Genomic DNA, 18,723 nt, shown 5'->3' with positions numbered 1-18,723 from the left:
GTAGTTCAGGCTGGCCTCAAACTTGCAGTGACCCTGCTGCCTCAGCCTCCTGAGTGCTGGGATTATAGTCATGAGCCACCACACCCAGCTAACAGATTTTTACTTTAAGCAACTATAAAATTATCAGTGACACAATGTAATGTACAGTTCAGTATGTGATTATGAAATGCAGGCAACTGAGTACATCTATGTCCATGCTACGGTCTTACCTATGAAACATTTTGTGTTCCCATGTTAGAGTAAAATAAATCTGGAGGAAAATCACAGAAGAGTGTGATTTGATTTTCATCTAGATAAACACGCAAGACATGCATATGCAATGTATATTATCTCTGGATCTTTATTTTGATGATTCAGGTTTGGGATTAAAGGTGCTGCTTATCTAAAAAATAAAGATTGTTTAGTGATGGCCTGTGGCCGAGACAGCTGCTTGGAATGGAAACCAGGGTCCCTACAGAGATTTCAGGACAGAATCATCTCCACCACGACGGGAGGGGAGTCGGTCACGCTCCACTTGTTTGACCATGTGACGGTAAGCGTGGGGCTCTAAAGTGCTGCCTTCAGGGTGACCAGGAGCTGGGCTTGGTGACATGTGCCTCTCTCTGTGACAGGTCAGAATATCTGTGCAGGCCTCGCGCTGCCACTCGGACACCATCAGGCTTGAGCTGGTCAGCAATAAACCGCACAAGGACCCGAACTCGGAGCTCTCCCAGCCAAGCCCGCTCCTGCTGAAGAGCGACTTAGTAAGGGAGGTCACCAGGTGCGCAGAGGAGGCCCAGCTGGCCCAGGAAGTGGTGGCACACGCCATCCCGGAGGAGGAGTATCTGGAGTACCGGCAGACCAAGGGCCGAAGTCTGTACATGCTTCTGGAGGAGATCAGGGACCTGGCGCTCCTGGACGTCTCGGGGGACTGCGGCATGTGAGAGGGGCTCACTTCACTGAAAGAGCTTCGGCTCAGTGTCTTCCCAGACTTCACATGGTGTCTCGTCACTCTGTGCTCTGGACTGATCAGGACCAAGCAGGCGTTTCCCGTGCTTCTCTCCTGGTTCGCTGGTGCTGCTGTAAATGCAGGGCAAGGTCATTGTGGACACAGAGGTTCCAGCCCTGAGCAGACAGGGAACAGTGCTCCATAAGGTCACTTGATGGCTTCTTAATAAACCAAGTTTTAGTTGTCTGGTCTCAGGGGGTTTGATCCCCAGCACCAGTTTTTTAAAAAACCTCCTAGGTTAGGTGTGGTGGCACACGCCTGTAATTCCAGCACTCAGGAGGCAGAGGTAGGGGAGATCCCTGCAAGTTCAAAGCCAACCTGGGCTACACAGTGAGAGCTTGTCTCAAAAAAACAAAAAAGAAACTCATACAATGGGCTGTTTTGGTCTGAGGCCCTTCTGGTTCAGGGCTCAGACAGCTTTTACAGTCACTTTCAGTAAGACTGGGTCCTGCCACTTTAAAGTCCTACTTGATATTTACTTTCCCAGTTATGCTGGTACCAGCTGGTGACAGAGCAGAGCAGGAGATGGGATGTGTGGCAGTCTTGTTTGCACCCCACACTGCTAAGTGCCCCCTCAGATGGGATGACTGGCCTCCCTCTGCCAGGAGCTTGTCATTCTGCCAGCAAACCAAGCACCAGAAAAAGAACTCTCCTAGGCCCTGAGTGTGGACAGAGGCCTGAAGAGGACTCCCTGAGAAACCTGCAACCCTCCTGCCTCGGCCTTCTAAGTGATGGGGTCCCAGGTGTGTACCCCCACACCCTGCTCGGTGGCACTGGGACTGGGCTATCTTCTGATTCCCCCTGACAGTAAGCTCAACCTTTTGATACGCACACCTCCTGGGCCCATTATTGCAGTAGCTCCCTGGGAGCCCACACGCTGTCACACTCCACTCTTTGGCTTTTCATTGGAGCCATCTTTGTCACTGTCCCAACCCCAAGTCAGTGACCTGGAAGAGCACATGACAGCTGCTGTGTCAGCTCTGGACAGAAGCCACTCACTGCCTTATCCCCTCTAGGGAGAGGCAAGGGCTTCTCCTCCACTCCCCGCCTCCCCTTCTGAGAAGCCCAGCTCAGTCTTCCCTCCCACCTTGGAACATAAACAGGGCTCCCAGCAGCCTCCTGTCAGTGCCTCCACCTGCCCTGACCCTGCACCCTGGGAAGTCACCCCTGCCAGCCTGGCATCCTACATCTTGACACGTGTCCCTGTCACTACACCATGGGCCCAAAGCCTGGCATCCCCAGACCCTCCCTGTGACTCCTCCCTTTCCTACATGTCCTGTGTCCCTGGTCAGTCAACAAGGTCCTGGGGCACCAGCAGTGGCCCAGTTCCCCATGGAACAGAACGACTGCTCAGAACGTGTGCAAAATCAGATACTTTAACAAAAGTAACCTGCCCAAAGAATGATGAAAGACTTTCATACAGCTGCTAGGTTTTTTAAAGTCACTTCTTTTTAAAAAGAGCTATTAATACAAGGGACACAGTTGCATCTTCCATCCAACCCCATTTTGTCACTACAGCAACAGCAGTGCTGCTTATGAACTGTTAATCATCTATGAAGTCAAGCTGTATAAAAATAGCACTCAAGATAATAAACAGGCTGAACTAAGTCAGCAAGGGACAAACATACATAAACACCAGGTTTTAAATATATTTTACTACCTAAGAATTCTCATACAAAGTAAAACAAATGGCAGACTTGAAGGGTGTCAAGTAAAGAAGACCTTTCCTTAGTGGAGGTCTCACTAACCTCAGGAACAGTGTGGCATGGATGGTACATTTTATTGGGGTTTTTTTGTTGTTTTGAGTCAGGATCTTGCTATGGAATTCAGGTTGACCTCAAACTCACTTTGTAGCCCAGGCTGGCCTTGAACTCTCAGTGATCCTCCCATCTCAGCCTCTCCAGTGCTGGGGTGCTGCTATGCACCCCCATATCCAACTTGAAGCCGTACATTGTAAAGACTGGTTCAGTGGGATTTCCTCTCGTTTCACTTCCTCTCACTATGGCACTGACGAGCATCGCCACATGGCTGTGGACCAGGTCCCATTCACTCTTCCTCCTGCTCAACAGTGCGAGCTTCTTCCACTGCCTGTGTGCCGGCCACGTCCACAAACACATCTGCGAGAGAAAGCCTCGTGTTACTCAGGACAAGCAACAGATGTTCACAAGGACAAACAGTTTCATAGCTGGCTTGCAGAATGGGATTCCTGACAGTTGAGTGAAGGTTAACCATGATCACTGCATTCTATATAAACCCAGTTTGACATCTTCATGAACAAAGTCCACTCAAAATACAAGGGTCACCAGGCATAGTGGCACAAGGTTGCAGTCCCAGCTACTTATGCTGAGGCAGAAGGATCAAAAATTCAAGGCCAAGAACCGGGCGTGGTGGCTCATGCCTGTAATCCCAGCACTCAGAAGGCTGAGGCAGGAGGATCATTGCGAGTTTGAGACCAGCCGGGGATATACAAAGTGAGCTCAAGGCCAGCCTGAGCTGCATAGCGAAAGCCTGTCTCAAAAAGAAAAAAAAAAAACAAAAAAAGACAAGGCTAGCCTGGCAACTTGGTGAGATCCTGTCTCAAAATAATAAAGGGCTGGCTGGGCATGGTGGTGCTGGCCTGTAATCCCCACACTCAGGAGGCTGAAGCAGGAGGATCACCAAGAATTCAAGGCTAACCTGGGCTACACAGTGAGTTCAAAGTCACCCAGAATTATGTAACAAGATTCTCTCTCAAAAAAAAACAACAGCGCTGGGATATAATTCTCTGGAAACACTCTTGGCTGAATACTCAGTACAGAAAAACAAAAACAGAACTTTTTTGTGTAAATTTTAAATTACATACAAAAAATGGAAGGTGAGCTTTTAAAAAAAAAAAAGACTGATGACAAGGAAGCTGCTGCTGCCAGTAACTATAACTTTTTATAACTGTATCTTCATGTAATTTTTCCCATAGTAGTAATAAAATACCCACTCATAAAGATAAAAGTTAAATTTGTTTAAAAAAATGATAATACATTCCCATGGAATTGAATAGGGAAAAAAAATGATAATACAGTGGTAATATTCATCTGAGACTTTTGTTCTTGTGGAAAAACATTTTACAATAAGGCTTTTTTTTTGGGGGGGGGGTTGATACAAGGTTTCACCATGCAGTTCAAGCTGCCCTTGAACTCACTAACTCACAGTGGCATCAAACTCAGTGATCCTCCTGCCTCAGCCTCCTGAGCACTAAGATTACATACGTGCCAGTAGGCACAGGCTAATTCTTTTCCAATTTTTTTTTTTTCCTTTTTCAAAATAGGCTCTCCCTATATACTTCAAAATGGCCTTGAACTCACTATGTAGCCTGAGCTGGCCTCCAACTCATGTGATCCCTCTGCCTCAACCTCCTGAGGGCATGGATCACAGGTATGTGCCACCACACCCAGTTCTTTCTCCATTTTAAAAGGAAAAATGATTGCAAACTGAGACTGTAATCCTGCCTACTTTGTTCAAAACGTGTAATTCTAAAAGCAAATTTAAAAACAAAACAGGCTGGGGATTTGATTTAGCTCAGCGGAACAGCCCCTGCCTGGCAAGTACAAGGTCATGAGTTGATCCGGGGTACAGAGGAAAAAAAAAAAAACTAGTAATTCTTTTTAAATACTGTTTAAGCAAATTTATTTGGTTTCCCCAGCACCAGAAAATAAATAAAAACAGCAAATCTTAAGATAGCCCTAAAAGTGGGGAGGGGGCGATACAGATAAGGAAAGGAAAAGCCACCCAGAGTGCGATTACAAAAACCAGTGACATACACAAAAAGCCTTTGGGGTGAGGGAGGGGGGTGGAAAGGGTGGGGGGAACAGGGAAAAATGGAGAAAAAAAAAAACAATAAAAAGCCTTTAAATTACTGTAGCTAGCTCTAAAATCTTCATAGTACAGAAGGCATTATATTTAGTATCAAAGTATCATAATAATAATTATGACCCTAAAAATTATGTAGGACAGGCTCCAAGGAGCCAGGAAAGAATGTGGTTTTGAAGCATTTAGAACCTCCTTAAGGAGAGTCTCAGCTATCAGAAAGGTTACCTTAGACTCACGCAGTCTCTGAAAACCCTAAACAGCTCACACCCACCCTTAAGTACACATGAGCCTGACCTCACACCGTTCTTCTCCAGCAACACTTGAGGCTGGGGACAGCAGAAGTGAGCCTTTCTCACATGCCCTGGTATGTGGCATGTGCTACTAGCCCCTTGCCAGTGATGCATAAAACCCAGCACTGATTTACCATCTCCCAGGGCCTGAGTGCTGCATGGCAGCTTCGCCTGCCTCCTCCCCAGGGCCAGCTGCCTGTTCCGCTCCATTCTCTGCCGTTGCTCCTCTGTGAGGCTCCCGCTCAGCTCGGGAGTGAGCCGCGCACCCTCCACTGAGCTCGTCAGGAAGGGATCAAATTCAGCTGCTGTTACATCCAGGATGTTATTTCCCCCTACTTCATCTGTTGTGGGGGAAAAAAAAAAGCACATCAGTAGTACTACGTAGTTACAGCACTCAATTGAAAAACAATTGAGAGTCAGGCATGGTGGAGCACTCCTGTAATCCCAGCACTCAGGAGGCTGTGGCAGGAGGATCATTCCAAATCTGAGACCAGCCTGGGCTACAAAGTGAGCTCAAGGCCAGCAAGACAAAAAGAAAAACAATGTAGGGCTGAAGAACACATTTGCATAGCATGCTCAGAGCCCTGAGTTCAAGCTCCAGTAAGAAAAAAAAAAAAAAAAAAAAAAAAAAACATAACCTTATCATAAATTAAAGCAACATATTTTAATAACCTGACATAGTATCTGTATGGCACACAGTAATAATTTCATAAAGGCCATTATCTTTTTTTTTTTTTTTTTCTATCTTTTTCCTTTTTATTGGTACCGGGGATTGAACTCACGACTGCCTGCTTGCAAGGCAGGCGCTTATGCCGCTGAGCTAAATCCCCAGCCCCAAGGCCATTGTCTTTTTTTTTTTTTTTTTTGTCTTTTTCGTTTTCATCGGTACCAGGGATCGAACTCACGACTGCCTGCTTGCAAGGCAGGCGCTTATGCCGCTGAGCTAAATCCCCAGCCCCCAAGGCCATTGTCTTTTACAGAGCAAAAACATTAAAATCTGTGAAGTTAATGTTAATTTTCTTTTAAAAACTGAGTGCTACCCAGTCGGGTATGGTGGTGCATGCTGATAATCCCAGCTGATAAACTCAGGAGACTGAGGCAGGAGAAGTGTTTGAATTTAGGCGTTTAAGGTCAGCCTGGGCAACATAAGAAGGGAAGGAGGTTTCCATGCTCTAAATTATTAGTGTTGACAATTTTTAAAAACCCTGTTACATCAGTTATCTCAAAATGAAATGGCTTAAATGAGCCACAGTAACGTGAAAGTATTAGGCCTTCCTCTTATATTTCACAATTTAAAAAAACCAAGTCTTACTAATTTTTAAAGTAAGGACTGGCAGTGCTCACTACCACTTGTCTGTGTAACAGTTATTGTCTGGTCTATGAGTAGAATCAGACAGTTGGGCTTCTTTCATTTCTATTTTTATATGCTTTTCTGAGGTGCTCGGGACTAAACACAGGGCACCAGGCTTGTCAGGGAAGCCTCCTACCACTGAGCCCGAACCTGAGCGAGAGCCCCAGCCGGAGCCCCAGTCCCAGCCCTGGGCATTTTTAAATTTCAGCCAATATGACACAGCTGTTTCTGACAGCATGCTCAAGAACCTGGCATCTTAACTTACTACAACAGAACAGCCCCGATGAAGTGAACACGTGGTAGCTTCAAAAAATTGTGCAAAATGATAAAAATGCCTGCAGATGGAAGATAACCATAAGAAGAAAATAGCAGCTGACATTTCACCTTCTCTCTGCATTACTCACATTGTGGGATTTTTAAAAAACTCAAAAAAGAAAAAGGAAACAGGAAACCCCATTCCATCTGACAAGCCAGATGAAAAAATTCCAGTGACTAACTGAAATAGAGATTTATGAGCCAGGGGGGATGGCATAACCCTGTAATCCAAGCACTCAGGAGGGTGAGGCAGGCATACTGCCTTGAGTTCAGGGCCAGTCTGGGCTACATTGTGAGTTCAACGCCAGCTTGAACTACACAGTGAGCCTATCTTAAAAAATAAAAAAGGAATTTACAGTTACTCTTTGTCTTTGTGCCTTGATGTATAAATTCATTATGACGAGCAAAATACTTAAAGGATGAGTATAAGCTTTCATAACTGTTGAGATTTAAAAACTGTCACAGTTACTCTAGCTCTTTATAAACAATCAAACCTCCTTTTAAGGATGCTTCCCTAACTGTTAAAAAGCCAAACACCCTTCCTTCCTGACAAGAAAAAAGCACTGCCAAGAAACTAAAATGCACAATATGAGCCAAGAAATATTGACACAGGACGTGCAGAAAACACTATTAGAGAAGCCAAGACACATTCCTGGGGTTCCTGACATGAGTTCCTTACAGGGTGGACAGGATTCTGAATCAACATTATTCTAGGGAGTTACTTTTTCAAATCACAAACTGTATCATAAATAGAAAATGACCTCTTTAACCACCTACCAGTCCAATTAATTAAATACAGGATGACCAAAAATTACATTTTCAATAAATTTTATACTAGTAACAGGAAATATAAAAATGACAATCTTATCTAATTTATTCAATGTGGCCAGGTGTGGTGATGCACACCTATATCCCCAACATTTGGGAGGCTGAGGCAGAAGAATCACTGCAAGTTCCAGGCCAGCCTGGGCTACATAGTGAGACTCTGTCTCAAGAAAACAGAATTGAGTGGCTGAAATGACATCTGTCCAAGTGACACTTAGAATAATCAGTACAAAAACATATTACCCAAGTGATACTCTGGATAAGCTGTTAAGTGACTAATAAAAACTTTTATCTTATGAAAAAACAATGTGAATGTTACTGATAAAGCAGCTTGTTCCTTCAGAAGACATGCAGGATTTTAAAGGCTGGGCACGGCAATACAAGCCTGTAACTCCAGTGCTTGTAATCAGGAGGCTGAAGCAAGAGGACCACCATGTAAGTTTGAGGCCAGCCTGGGCTACACAGTGAGCCCAAAGGCAGCTGAACTTTGTAGGGAGACCCCGTCTCAAAAAACAGCAAAAAAAATGAATTAGGACTGTGTAGGAATCTCATTCACCACAAGATTCATAGGCAACTGAATGAGGCAAAAAACCTAGTCAGAAAAAAAAAAAAAAGCCAGTGATTTAGCTCAGCAGCATAAGTGCCTGCCTGACAAGTATGAGGTCATGAGCTCAATCCCTGGTACAAAAAGAAACAAAAAAACAAAAAGCCATCATCCTGGCACACATAAAAAGACAGCTATAAAATGATTAGTGAGAAATAAGTGATAACGAATCCTGGTCGGCACAGTGGCACACATCTACTGCCCCATCTACCTGAGACTGCAGAAGGAGGACCCCAAGCTCAAGGCCAACCCCTGAACAAGACCGCCCCGAGATAATAGAAAGATGGGAGCTACAGCTCAGCAGGAGGGCACCCCTTAGTTCATTCTCCAGAACTGCAAAAGAAAAAAGAGGAGGAGGAGGAGAAAAAAGAGAAAAGAAAACAGCATAGGTAAGCCAGAAAAGGGGGGAGAAGGGATGCAGTTTCAACAGTGAGGTCAGTGAAGCTTCACTGAACTGACATTTGCAGTTTGGAGAGAGAAAGTCAGCCATGTATGGAAAAAAATGCAGATGGAGGGAAAGGGGAGTAAAAATTAAGATGTGCTAGGTACATGTACCAATTCCATACACAGTGCAATTACTGTGCACTAGTAAACATTTTTTTAAAAAGGAAAAAGTCAGTTGTGTAAATACAAGGGAAATGAGATTACAGGCTGAGTTCAAGGATGTGAAAGCCTCAGGGCAAGCCGGGTATGCACACTTGTAACCCTGGCACTTGAGGGGCTGAGGCGGGAGAATTGTTGCAAATTCAAAGCTAGTCTGAGCTACATACCGAGACTCTGTCCAAAGACAGACAGACAGGGGCTGGGGATTTAGCTCAGAGGCACAAGCTCCTGCCTGGCAAACACAAAGTCATGAATTCAATCCTCGATTTAAAAAAAATGACAGGCAGAAAGAAAGAAAAGAAGTCAGCTAGCCAGCCTGTCTTAGGACAGAAATGTGTTCAAAATGTTTAAGAAAAGTTAAAAGGCAAGAGTGTTGGAAGCAATGTGTAATGCCACCAGTGGGGTTATGGTTAGGGTTTCAGAAGAAAAAAAAAAAAAAAAAGGCTGGTTACTGCTCCAACTGGCAGCAGACCCCAGCACCATCCACATGTTCCAGGTTTCCAGATGCATACAGCATGTAAGAGCTGTGGGGTCAGGAGGCGTCCACCCAGATGTCAGAAGGAGACCTGGGAGGCCAGACAGTATGTCCCGGAAGGGCGGCGTGTGAAGTTATGAGTGTAAAGCCTTCATAGAGATCCCACAAGTTTAGAAAAGCCCAGAAGATAGATTCTCTGAGAAAAACTGCAGGAAGGGTGCACAGCCAGCCCAGGAGTGAAGCCACGGGAGCTACTGCCAAGCCATTTGGAGTTTACAACTTGACACAGATTGCCTTGGATGCTAGACATAGAACTACTTAATGTGTGTCCTGCTGGACTCTGACCTTGCTTTAGCCCCACTCCTTTGTGTCCCCATTTGTACCTTTTGGAATGGAAATGTCTGTCTTGTGCCACTGGATGTTGGAAGTGTTTAAATTTCTTTTCATTTGCACAGAGCTCACAGCTAAGACTTTGCCTTAAATCTCAGAAAAGACTTTAAAACTGGACTTTTTGAGGGCTGTGGATTTAGCTCAGCAGCATAAGCACCTGCCTTGCAAGCAGGCAGTCGTGAGTTCGATCCCTGGTACCAGTAAAAAGGAAAAAGAAAAAAAAAAGTGTAAAAAAAAAAAAACCTGGACTTTTCAGCAATGCTGAAATTTTTAAGACTTTTGCAGCTCTTAGAGATGGACTAAATGCCTTCTATGTGAAGGGATATACATGAGTTTTTGGGAGGCCAGGAGAATGCTTGGGCTTGTGTCTCGATGTCTCTCCAAAGCCTTATACAATCATAGGGAAGTGCTTTGCAGAGGTGGCTGGATCTAGAGTGTGTGGTGCTGGGGTAGAGAGGTATGTAATGACTAAGTCAGTTCACTGGTTAGTTTGGTGTAATTATGGCTAGGATTAAGGGTAAGAGTGCCACACCCTCCCTAAGGTGGGTAGCCCACATAAAATACAAAGAACAGAAAAAGGGTTAACGTGCTCTCACTCGCCTGCTTGCTGTGGACTCTTTCTCCTCTGTGACACACTTCTGCCATGCCACTCTGCCTTGGAGCCAACTTACTATGAACAGAAACCTCTACAAACTGTGAGCAAAATAAACCTCTCTTGTTCTTTTAACTTGAGGGTGTTGAATATTTTGTCTCAGCAACAATAAAAGTAACTAAAACAGTATCTTAGCAAAAAATTAAGACCCTAAATTATTTAAATCACATTCTTTTACTTTTATAAGCCACTTATAAATAACTCTGGGAAATTCTATATGGAGCCTCTATTTCCACATCTATTAAAAGTTAAAAAAACAAAAAAAGTGTATGGAGCCATCGCACAGAAAATCTGATAACTCTACAGACTCTGTCGGCAGGAACCATCTGTTTTGATGTGTGTGACTGTCTGTGGTTACACTGTACAACTGACAAATGCAATCATTAGCAGGAACAGTCACAGAGATCTTAGCAAGCAAAATGCAAACTTTCATCAACAAATTATTCAGCCTGATTTCCGAGAGCCAGGTTTTCTAACAGTACACATGTACATGAACATAGTATCTTGACAGATAATTTTAACAAGCACTATAAAGGTTTAATGGGTGAGCAGAATTGCCAAAGTTCAGATTCTGTGGCTAAATATATTTTTACATGTCTAATGGCACTGCAACCATATCTTTAAGAAACGAACTTCATATTTCACATTGTGTATTTAACAAATCATTTTAATCATTCCTATTAACTATATTCTTAACTATATACACACACAGACTAACAGTCCAGTCCTATCACATTGCCCATCCCAAATCTCTGGCTAAAAGCAAAACTGATAAAAGTAAACAAATCTTGGGCTGGGGATTTAGCTCAGTGGCATAAACACCTGCCTGGTAAGCGCAAAGTCATGAGTTCAATCCTCAGTACCAAAAACAGAGTAAACAAATCTAAATACTTACCACTATTGCTAACAAAATCTTCATGTAAAATAGGGAGATCAAGTCGAATTCGTTTTAAACAAGTCTGAAAATGAAAACACATTTTCATATTTTCAACAATATTAAGAAAGTAAATGACCATTTTATTCAACATTTAGTTTCTAAAGAGTTCTTGAAATAACTATTAACTTTCTCTCTACCAAAACAGATTTTAAAAATGAGCCAGGACCAGATATAACTCAGCGGCACAGCGCCTACCTGGCAAGCGCAAGGCCCTGAGTTTGATTCCCAGTACAAAAAAAAAAAAAAAAAGACCCAAATTGCAATTTAGCCTCGACTAAATCTACCCACTCACTCTTTAGCACTATCAGTGACATTCATGGTAACTGCAACCCTTACCTGAACTTCCTTTTTATTTCCCAAGTACTCAACTCTGTCGATAAAATCTTCAAATTGCAATTTGGGGAATAGTCTATGTGCCCAGTGCTCCATGTGTCTGATGAGTGTCTTCAAGTCCTCAGCCTGGCAATAAAAATAAAAATGCTAAACAGCAGACCCTGTCAGCACATTTCAGAACTGAAAAGCAAAGCCAAAGTCATGGTGTCATGTTTGTTAGGTTGAGAAACTTCTAGGAGGAATTAAAAATATATACATTTACTAAAGGTTTAGAGGATCACAGTCCAAGAGTACTGGATATAAATTTTTTTAAATGGGAGGAAAGTGGGCTGGGGATATAGTTCAGTGGAACAGTGCCTTCCTGGCCAGTGCAAGGTCCTAAGTTCAATTTCCAGTACCACAAAAATAAATGAATGTTTAAAAAAAAAAAAAGAATGAATGAATGGGAAAATATCAGTATAAAACCTTAAAAGTTGCTGGACATGAGAAGAGGACACCTCTTCTCATCTTGCCCTTCTGACAATAAAATACAAGTTCCAGTTTGTTCTTTTTCATTTTTCATTTTTCTGAGGATAGGGCTGTGTAGCCCAGGCAGGCCTCTCGTTTGTGACACTCCTGCCTCTGGCTCACAGTGCTTGGGATACAACCATCCATCATCACGACCAGCTCACAGTACAAATTGTTTCAAAACTCAAACACCTAAAATTATTTTTCACTTACTGGGAGCCTTTTTTCTCATACATCTTGATCCAACCACCTTAAAAACTTTGTATCAGGCAGGGTATGGTGACGATGGCACATGCCTGTACTCTCACCACCTGCGAGACTGGGGCAGGAGGATCGATGTGAGTTTGAGGCCACCCTGGGCTACAAAATGAGCATCAAGACCAGCCTAAACTACATAGTGAGACTCTGCTTAAAAAAAAGTCGTATTAGACCCAAGCAACACAAAAGAAGTATGAGTCAGGATGTAGCTCTGTGGCAGAGCACTTGCTAGCACTCACCAGGCCCTGAGTTCAATCCCTACCATTGTGTTGGGCTCCACAAAAGAAAACGACATGTAAATACAGTACACTCCAAGTCATACATGGAGAAAAAAAGTAGGATTCAGTACTGTGGGAAAGTTAAGGTTTTTCAAGGTCAAAATAGAGAAGAAAAAACGGCACATTCTGATCCACAGAAGAAACATGAAACGAATATCCTTTATGATAGCTTACTTATTTTAGGTTTTTGTTTTTTGAAACAAGGTCTCATTATGTAGCCCAGGCTGGTCTCACACTCACAACCTCAGCCTCCTGTGTGCTGGAATTACAGGCAGACACTACCATGCTTGGTTAAGTTTACTTATTTTAGTTAGACTTACAAATACAACCAGGAATTTATAAAATCGAGGGATTAATTCACCACTACTACCAGAAAACTTAAAAGGCAAAGAATAAAGTAGCTGGGTTTGGTTTTGAAAATATTCACATTTCTATTTAGTTTGTGGCAAAACAATGCAGGTTAACATTCTCTCTTGTCTATTAAAGTTGAGCAAATATACAATCTTTTTGCCTCCCAGATTTGAAATCTTGAGATTTGACTCTTGCTTTTTTCCGTGTTCCTGTTTCTTAAATCACTGAGGTGTACAGGTTGTTCATCTCTTAGTCCTGCCCTGCCCAGTATCGCCCACCCCTCTGGAATGCCAGCCACTAGAATCGCTCTTCACCCCTCCTTCCCAATCCTCCTGCACACCAAGTATTTACAACTCACTTCTAGCACTATGCTAGTGGGGCTGGGATATGCAAGGTCTTGACTCAGCTTCAGCCACCACACTGGTCACTCAAAAACTCTAAAATTACCTTAACTGGATAATAAAACCAACCTTAACTCCAGTTTGAAAATCAGAATATTTGGAAACACTTTAAACTGCAAAGCTCTGTAAAAATTGTCATCTATGAAAAATCCTACCTATAATCCTATATAATCCAAAGGTAACAGCATTTCTGAATTGTACTATGTGGATGGTGGTTGTCAGTTATTGAAAGTTTTCCTCTTGAAACAACACTTCAGATGCCTACAAGCCATGCACTTTGCCACACCTAACCACATGTAAGTGACCAACATGTAAGTGACAGGAAGAGTCTTTGCCCTTACAAAACTTAAAACCCCTTTTTGAGAAAGTAAATTTTATTCCTCTAAACTATACAGTACAAACTCAGGTTTATAAAGTAAATTTTGCCAGACATGGTGGCACATACTTGTAATCCCAGCACTTGGGAGGCTGAGACAGGAGAATCATCTTAAGTTCAAGACCGGAGCTACATAGTGACTTGACTACACAGCAAGATCTTGTCTCAAAAAAAAAAAAAAAGGAAAAAGAAAAGAAAAAGGAAATTTGGGGCTGGGGATTTAGCTCAGCGGCATAAGCACCTGCCTTGCAAGCAGGCAGTCGTGAGTTCGATCCCCGGTACCGATAAAAACGGACAAAAAAAAAAAAAAAAGAAAAAGGAAATTTTATTCCTCTAATTATAAAGCACAAACTCAGGTTTATAAAGTTCAAAGTCAGTATGATTTTCCTAAAGCTATAGAACCTACAGCAACGACAAAACAAAAAGTTTTCCGACAGTATCTATGAAACTGTCTCAGATTCCCAAAAACATCATAACATGGCCATGGTTTCACTGGTACTGTTAAAAAAAACCCAACAGTTTAAAACAAAAACAATTCCTTTCTTACCTCGTGTCCTTTACCTTTGAATTTTGTCTTGTCAAATACATGCCTTAAGGCTGGAAGGCCCTTCTCTGAAATTAATCTGTAAATAGAAATTTATTTTGAATTTCAAATTTTCTAGAATTATCTCCAAACCAACAGCAGAATTTCTGAAAAAAATACTTTCTCCTCAACTGAAAAAGAACATTTATAGAATCATCTGATCTCCAAATCACTCTAACCAAAGCATTCAATGTTACAAGAAAAGCAACAGCTGTGTAAAAGGTATAGGCGTAAGGAAATGCTCCAAGTACCTCTGAGCATCCAGCCTGGGGATGTTCCTTTTAACTGTTCTCTTCGGAGGGACAGGAACAGGTTCTTTGCTCTCTGACTCTAGTGAAACATACCAAGATTTAGTATTATTTAAGATTTACTTATAAAACGTATCACTTGATAAGTACGTAGGTAAGGAAGGGACATTTCTATGACATTCTCAGTGGAGACCTTCAGCTTGGAGTGCTGGTACACATCTGTAATCCCATCACTCGGAGGCTGAGGCAGGAATATTCCCAAGAGTTCAAGGCCAGCCTGAACTACAGAGATCCTGTCTAAAATAAGAAAGAAAAATCAATGCAGACCTTCATTGAGTTCAGCTCCTTCACCATCTCTCCTCGGAGAAGCTGGAGGTGGAAATGGAGGGAAAGTTTCATCCTCTGTGTGTTCATAATCTGGTAGATCAATCAAGCCATTCTCTTGTGGTTCTAGCATCTTTCCCTCTAGGGGAACAAATATAAAATTGCTTTTGTTCTTCAAAACAGACTATTACAATGTTAGTTCCACCTGAAGCATAATGCATGTGTTTAATTAAATCATATTTCAAACTCACACATCATAAAAATACTACCATGTGTGGTGGAACACACCTATAATCCCAGTAGTCCAGAAGGTTAAGGCAGGAAGATCACAAGCTGGGGTTTGGGTCACTTGCACACTTATCGAGATCCTGCCTCAAAAAAGGGCTTCATGCCAGGCTGGTAACATACACCTGTAATTCCAGCATTTGGGAGGCTGAGACAGGAGGATTGCTGAGCACTGGAGTCCAACCTCTGTTACAAAAGTGTGTTGAAGGCCAGCCTAAATGATGTGGTGAGATTCTGTCTCAAAAAGTAAAAAAAATAATCAAAGTAAAACTGGCTGTGGCTGGAGATCAAGGCCCAAATTCAATCCAGTACCACAAGTGATCATTAATAAAGAGAAGGTAATTCTTGGGGAAATGTAGCACATTTGCCAACACGCCTGAAGCTAAGGTAGGAATATCACTTGAATCCAGGAGTTTGAGAGCCCCTCTGAAAGAGAAGAAAAAAAGAATTTTAAAGAAAACTATGAAAGAAAAGAACTGGTTGAAATCAGAACTGAGCCAGGGATACAGCTCTGTGGCAGGTGTCTGCCTAGCAAGCGCAAAGTCCTGAGTTTGATTCCCAGTACAAAAAGAAAAGAAGAAATCTGAACTACGTTCTAATGTGAACTGCACCACTAAATTAGCTATATGATCTGAAAAAATAGTTTCACCCTAGCTAGTGTATTTTCCCTACCAAAAAGAAATTAATCTGATTTTCTAGAAGGCTTTAAATATGTGACTCAAAAGTGAAACAGGTAGTATTTCACCCCTACTTCAACCAGAGCAATTTTATTCTGTGCTGAGGAGGGAGCCCAGGGCATGCTGGATAAATGCTTTATCAGAAAACTATACCTGTAGCACCATAGCAGCTTTTAAAAAATAGTGTGCTATGGTTTATGTTTAGAGGTCTCCCCCTCCAAAGCCTGAGGCAGTCTTCCTGGGGCAGGCCCTTCAAAGGGACTAAGTCTAGCCTTCCATTGGTTGTCTAGCGCAGGGATTGGTGGTGTGAGCATTGTATCCACTCTAGGGTGGAGTTTATATACAATATAAGGGAAGAAAAGAAGCATGCTCCTCCCTTTCACCACTTTTGCCTTGTCACATTTGGTAACTTGCCACCATGATGATCAGCTGTGGCACAGCTGCCCCTGGGCCACTCCACCCTGCCTTGGAGCCAACTGAGTATGGATTGAAACCTCCACAACCTGAGAGTTAAACAAACCTTTCCTTCCTTAATTTTGGATATCAGGTATTTTGTCCCAGCAACAAGAGAAAAAGTAATCAACACAATGTGTTTATGTACTGATTTTCTACACAAATTCTCCTTTGAGGAATAGGAAATTATCCTCATGCTCAGGACTCAGATTATTCTTTTTTTTTTTTTTTATTTAAAAGGAAAAAGAGAAAAACAAAACAAAACAAAGCGGTGTAAGGGTACAAGTAATACAGAACTACAAAAAAAAAAAAAAAGTAAGAAATCACCAGTTAATAGATTACATATTATCATCTTAGAGATAGTTGCTCAAGTCACAGTATCAAAGCATACAAAATGGACATTGAAACAGTGAGACTGCAAACAGTTGTGTCCAACCGAAAACATTAATACGGTCAGCTATTTAACACCCCTAAACACACTTGCTGTTGTATCCTTTAGAGCACTTTTTTTCCCCTCTTTTTTACAACAAAATTTACACATTTTGGGTTTTATTACTCTTTAGTTCTTATTACTTTTTTAGATTATTCTTCAGTATCATCTCACTTGACCTCTCAACTACATCTAACATTTTTGGGTAATCTCTTTTTCTGGAAAAAAAAAAAAAATGCTTCCCTTGACCTCTGAAACACGGTAGTTAGTACAAACTTGGTTTTTCTGTCTCAAAATATAAAAAAAAAAAAAAAATTAAAAGGCTGGAGAATATAGCTCAGTGGTAGAGTGCCAGGCTAGTAAATGTGAGGCCCTGGGTTTCCCTCAGTACCCTCTTGCCAAAAAATGTTATAGCTCCTCCAAAACTGACAGAAACTACTGCAATTAAATAATCACAAAAATCTCTCCAATTCTAAATTTCTTCCTGAGACAAGGTCTCACTATATGGTTCAGACTAACCTTGAACTAGATTCTCCTGCCTCAGCCTCCTGAGTGCTGGGATAACAGGCATGAGCCAGCTCCAATTCTAAATTTCTATGACTATAAATATCCCTGATAACAAGTCACAATGTATATTCAAGCAAGCCAAAAGGATCATAGATTTTTAAGACTAGAAAGTTAAGGGTTACATAATCTAAGTAGTTTCCTAGCTATAAGTAGTATATTTCGGGCTGAGGAGGTGGCTCAGCAGTAGAGCCTTTGCCCAGCGTGTCCCAGACTCGGGGGTCAATCTACAGCAATGGGAAAAAAAAAAAAAAAAAAAAAAAAAACTAAGTGTATTTAACCCCATTTCTAATTAAGATCTCTGTGAATTAGTGGAGTGGTGAACCTGTAATCTCGGCACTGGAGAGGCTGAGGCAAGGAGGATCGCCTTTGGGTATGAGGCTAGCCTGGGCTACATAGTGAGTTCAATGCCAGCTTGGACTACATAGCGATACTCTGTCTCAACAAAACAAAACAAAACCCAGAATCCCTCACTGAGCATGGCAGTGAAGGCCTGTAATCCTCTCCCAATTCTAGGAAGCTGAAGCAGGAGAATCGCAATTAGAGTACAGACTGGGCAATTTAGTGACTTGGTCAGACGCTGTCTCAAAATAAAACAAAATAAAATAAAATAGAAAAGGTTGGCGTCGTAACTCCGTGCAATGGCCCCGGGTTCCATCCCCAGGTCGAAGCAGAAGGAAAACACAAAGGCTCTCATCGGAGGGGAGCTCCCACCTGCTGATGGATACCCAACCCAACCTCCTCTCCGGGCGCCGCATCCCCGTCCTCCACTCCCACAGCAAGGGCTGCAGCCACAAACGCGTCTCCTCCAGCACAAGGCCGGGAACTTGACCGCGAGGACGCGGCTGCTCACCCCGGCTCCCTCCCGGACGTTCGCAGGCTGCGCGGCAGCCGAGGTCCCGCCCTGCAGCCCTGTCCCCGCCGGAGGACTCCCCGCCGCCTTTTCCGCTCTCGAACCCCGCAGCCTGCCGCCTCCGCAGGTCGCCTCCAACACTCACCAGGCGCGGAGCGACACCAGCACGGCGCCACAACCACTGTAAGTCTCGCGAGACTCTCAACTCTCGCCTGAGAGAAGCCCTGGACTTTTGGCGCCAAATCTGCGAAATCATGGGGCGGAGCCTCCAGGCCCCACCCCTCTAGATCCCCCACCACCCCCAGCCCCAGCCCCCGCTTTCCTGGCGCACCAGTTCCGCAATTTCCGCGTTCGTAGGTCTTTCTGAGTGATACGGCGTCCTGCTTGGTTTCTAGGCCTAAACTTTGGGAATAGTCCTTGGAGTGGTGGAAAATTAGGTTGTGGACGGAGTGCGAAGAGTGACACAGGTTTAGGCTGTCAGACGAGTAACATAGTGCCTTGAACACGAACTTTATAACGAGCTGAGAAG

At 43.0% G+C, this 18,723-nt stretch overlaps 2 protein-coding genes and 1 non-coding gene across 7 annotated transcripts in view; 1 reads left to right on the top strand and 2 right to left on the bottom strand.

Annotated features, from left to right (window-relative positions):
• Positions 1 to 1,179, top strand: part of Dis3l (DIS3 like exosome 3'-5' exoribonuclease) — a 29,376-nt gene extending 28,197 nt beyond the window's left edge. For 4 of the 5 annotated variants that reach the window (XM_003463477.5, XM_013145451.3, XM_063243297.1 and 1 more), the window contains 2 exons: positions 358 to 532; positions 612 to 1,179. In XM_003463477.5, coding sequence (XP_003463525.2) covers positions 358 to 532; positions 612 to 923 — 487 coding nt within the window. In that variant the 3' untranslated portion in view covers positions 924 to 1,179. The remainder of the gene's footprint in view (positions 1 to 357; positions 533 to 611) is intronic. The other variant, XR_010045593.1, reaches the window with a different exon arrangement.
• Positions 1,180 to 2,623: 1,444 nt separating this feature from the next.
• Tipin (TIMELESS interacting protein) lies at positions 2,624 to 18,450 on the bottom strand. Its single transcript, XM_013145427.2, has 8 exons — positions 18,195 to 18,450; positions 14,936 to 14,977; positions 14,612 to 14,690; positions 14,325 to 14,400; positions 11,610 to 11,732; positions 11,232 to 11,295; positions 5,256 to 5,462; positions 2,624 to 3,105 (listed from the first exon to the last, which is right to left on the bottom strand). The coding sequence occupies exons 1-8, from the start codon at positions 18,448 to 18,450 to the stop codon at positions 3,035 to 3,037; spliced, it is 918 nt and encodes a 305-aa protein (XP_013000881.1). The 3' UTR covers positions 2,624 to 3,034.
• Positions 10,601 to 10,736, bottom strand: LOC111755124 (small Cajal body-specific RNA 14). The gene has a single exon (XR_002789708.1). It is a non-coding gene; the product is annotated as a small Cajal body-specific RNA 14 (non-coding RNA).
• Positions 18,451 to 18,723: the final 273 nt, after the last annotated feature.

Source organism: Cavia porcellus, unplaced genomic scaffold (genome assembly GCF_034190915.1).
Source record: "Cavia porcellus strain 051 isolate PalLab524CR breed Dunkin Hartley unplaced genomic scaffold, mCavPor4.1 scaffold_37, whole genome shotgun sequence".
NCBI lineage: Eukaryota > Metazoa > Chordata > Mammalia > Rodentia > Caviidae > Cavia > Cavia porcellus.
The sequence above is the reverse complement of the archived record's forward strand: the minus strand, read 5'-3'. Positions and strand labels throughout refer to the sequence as shown.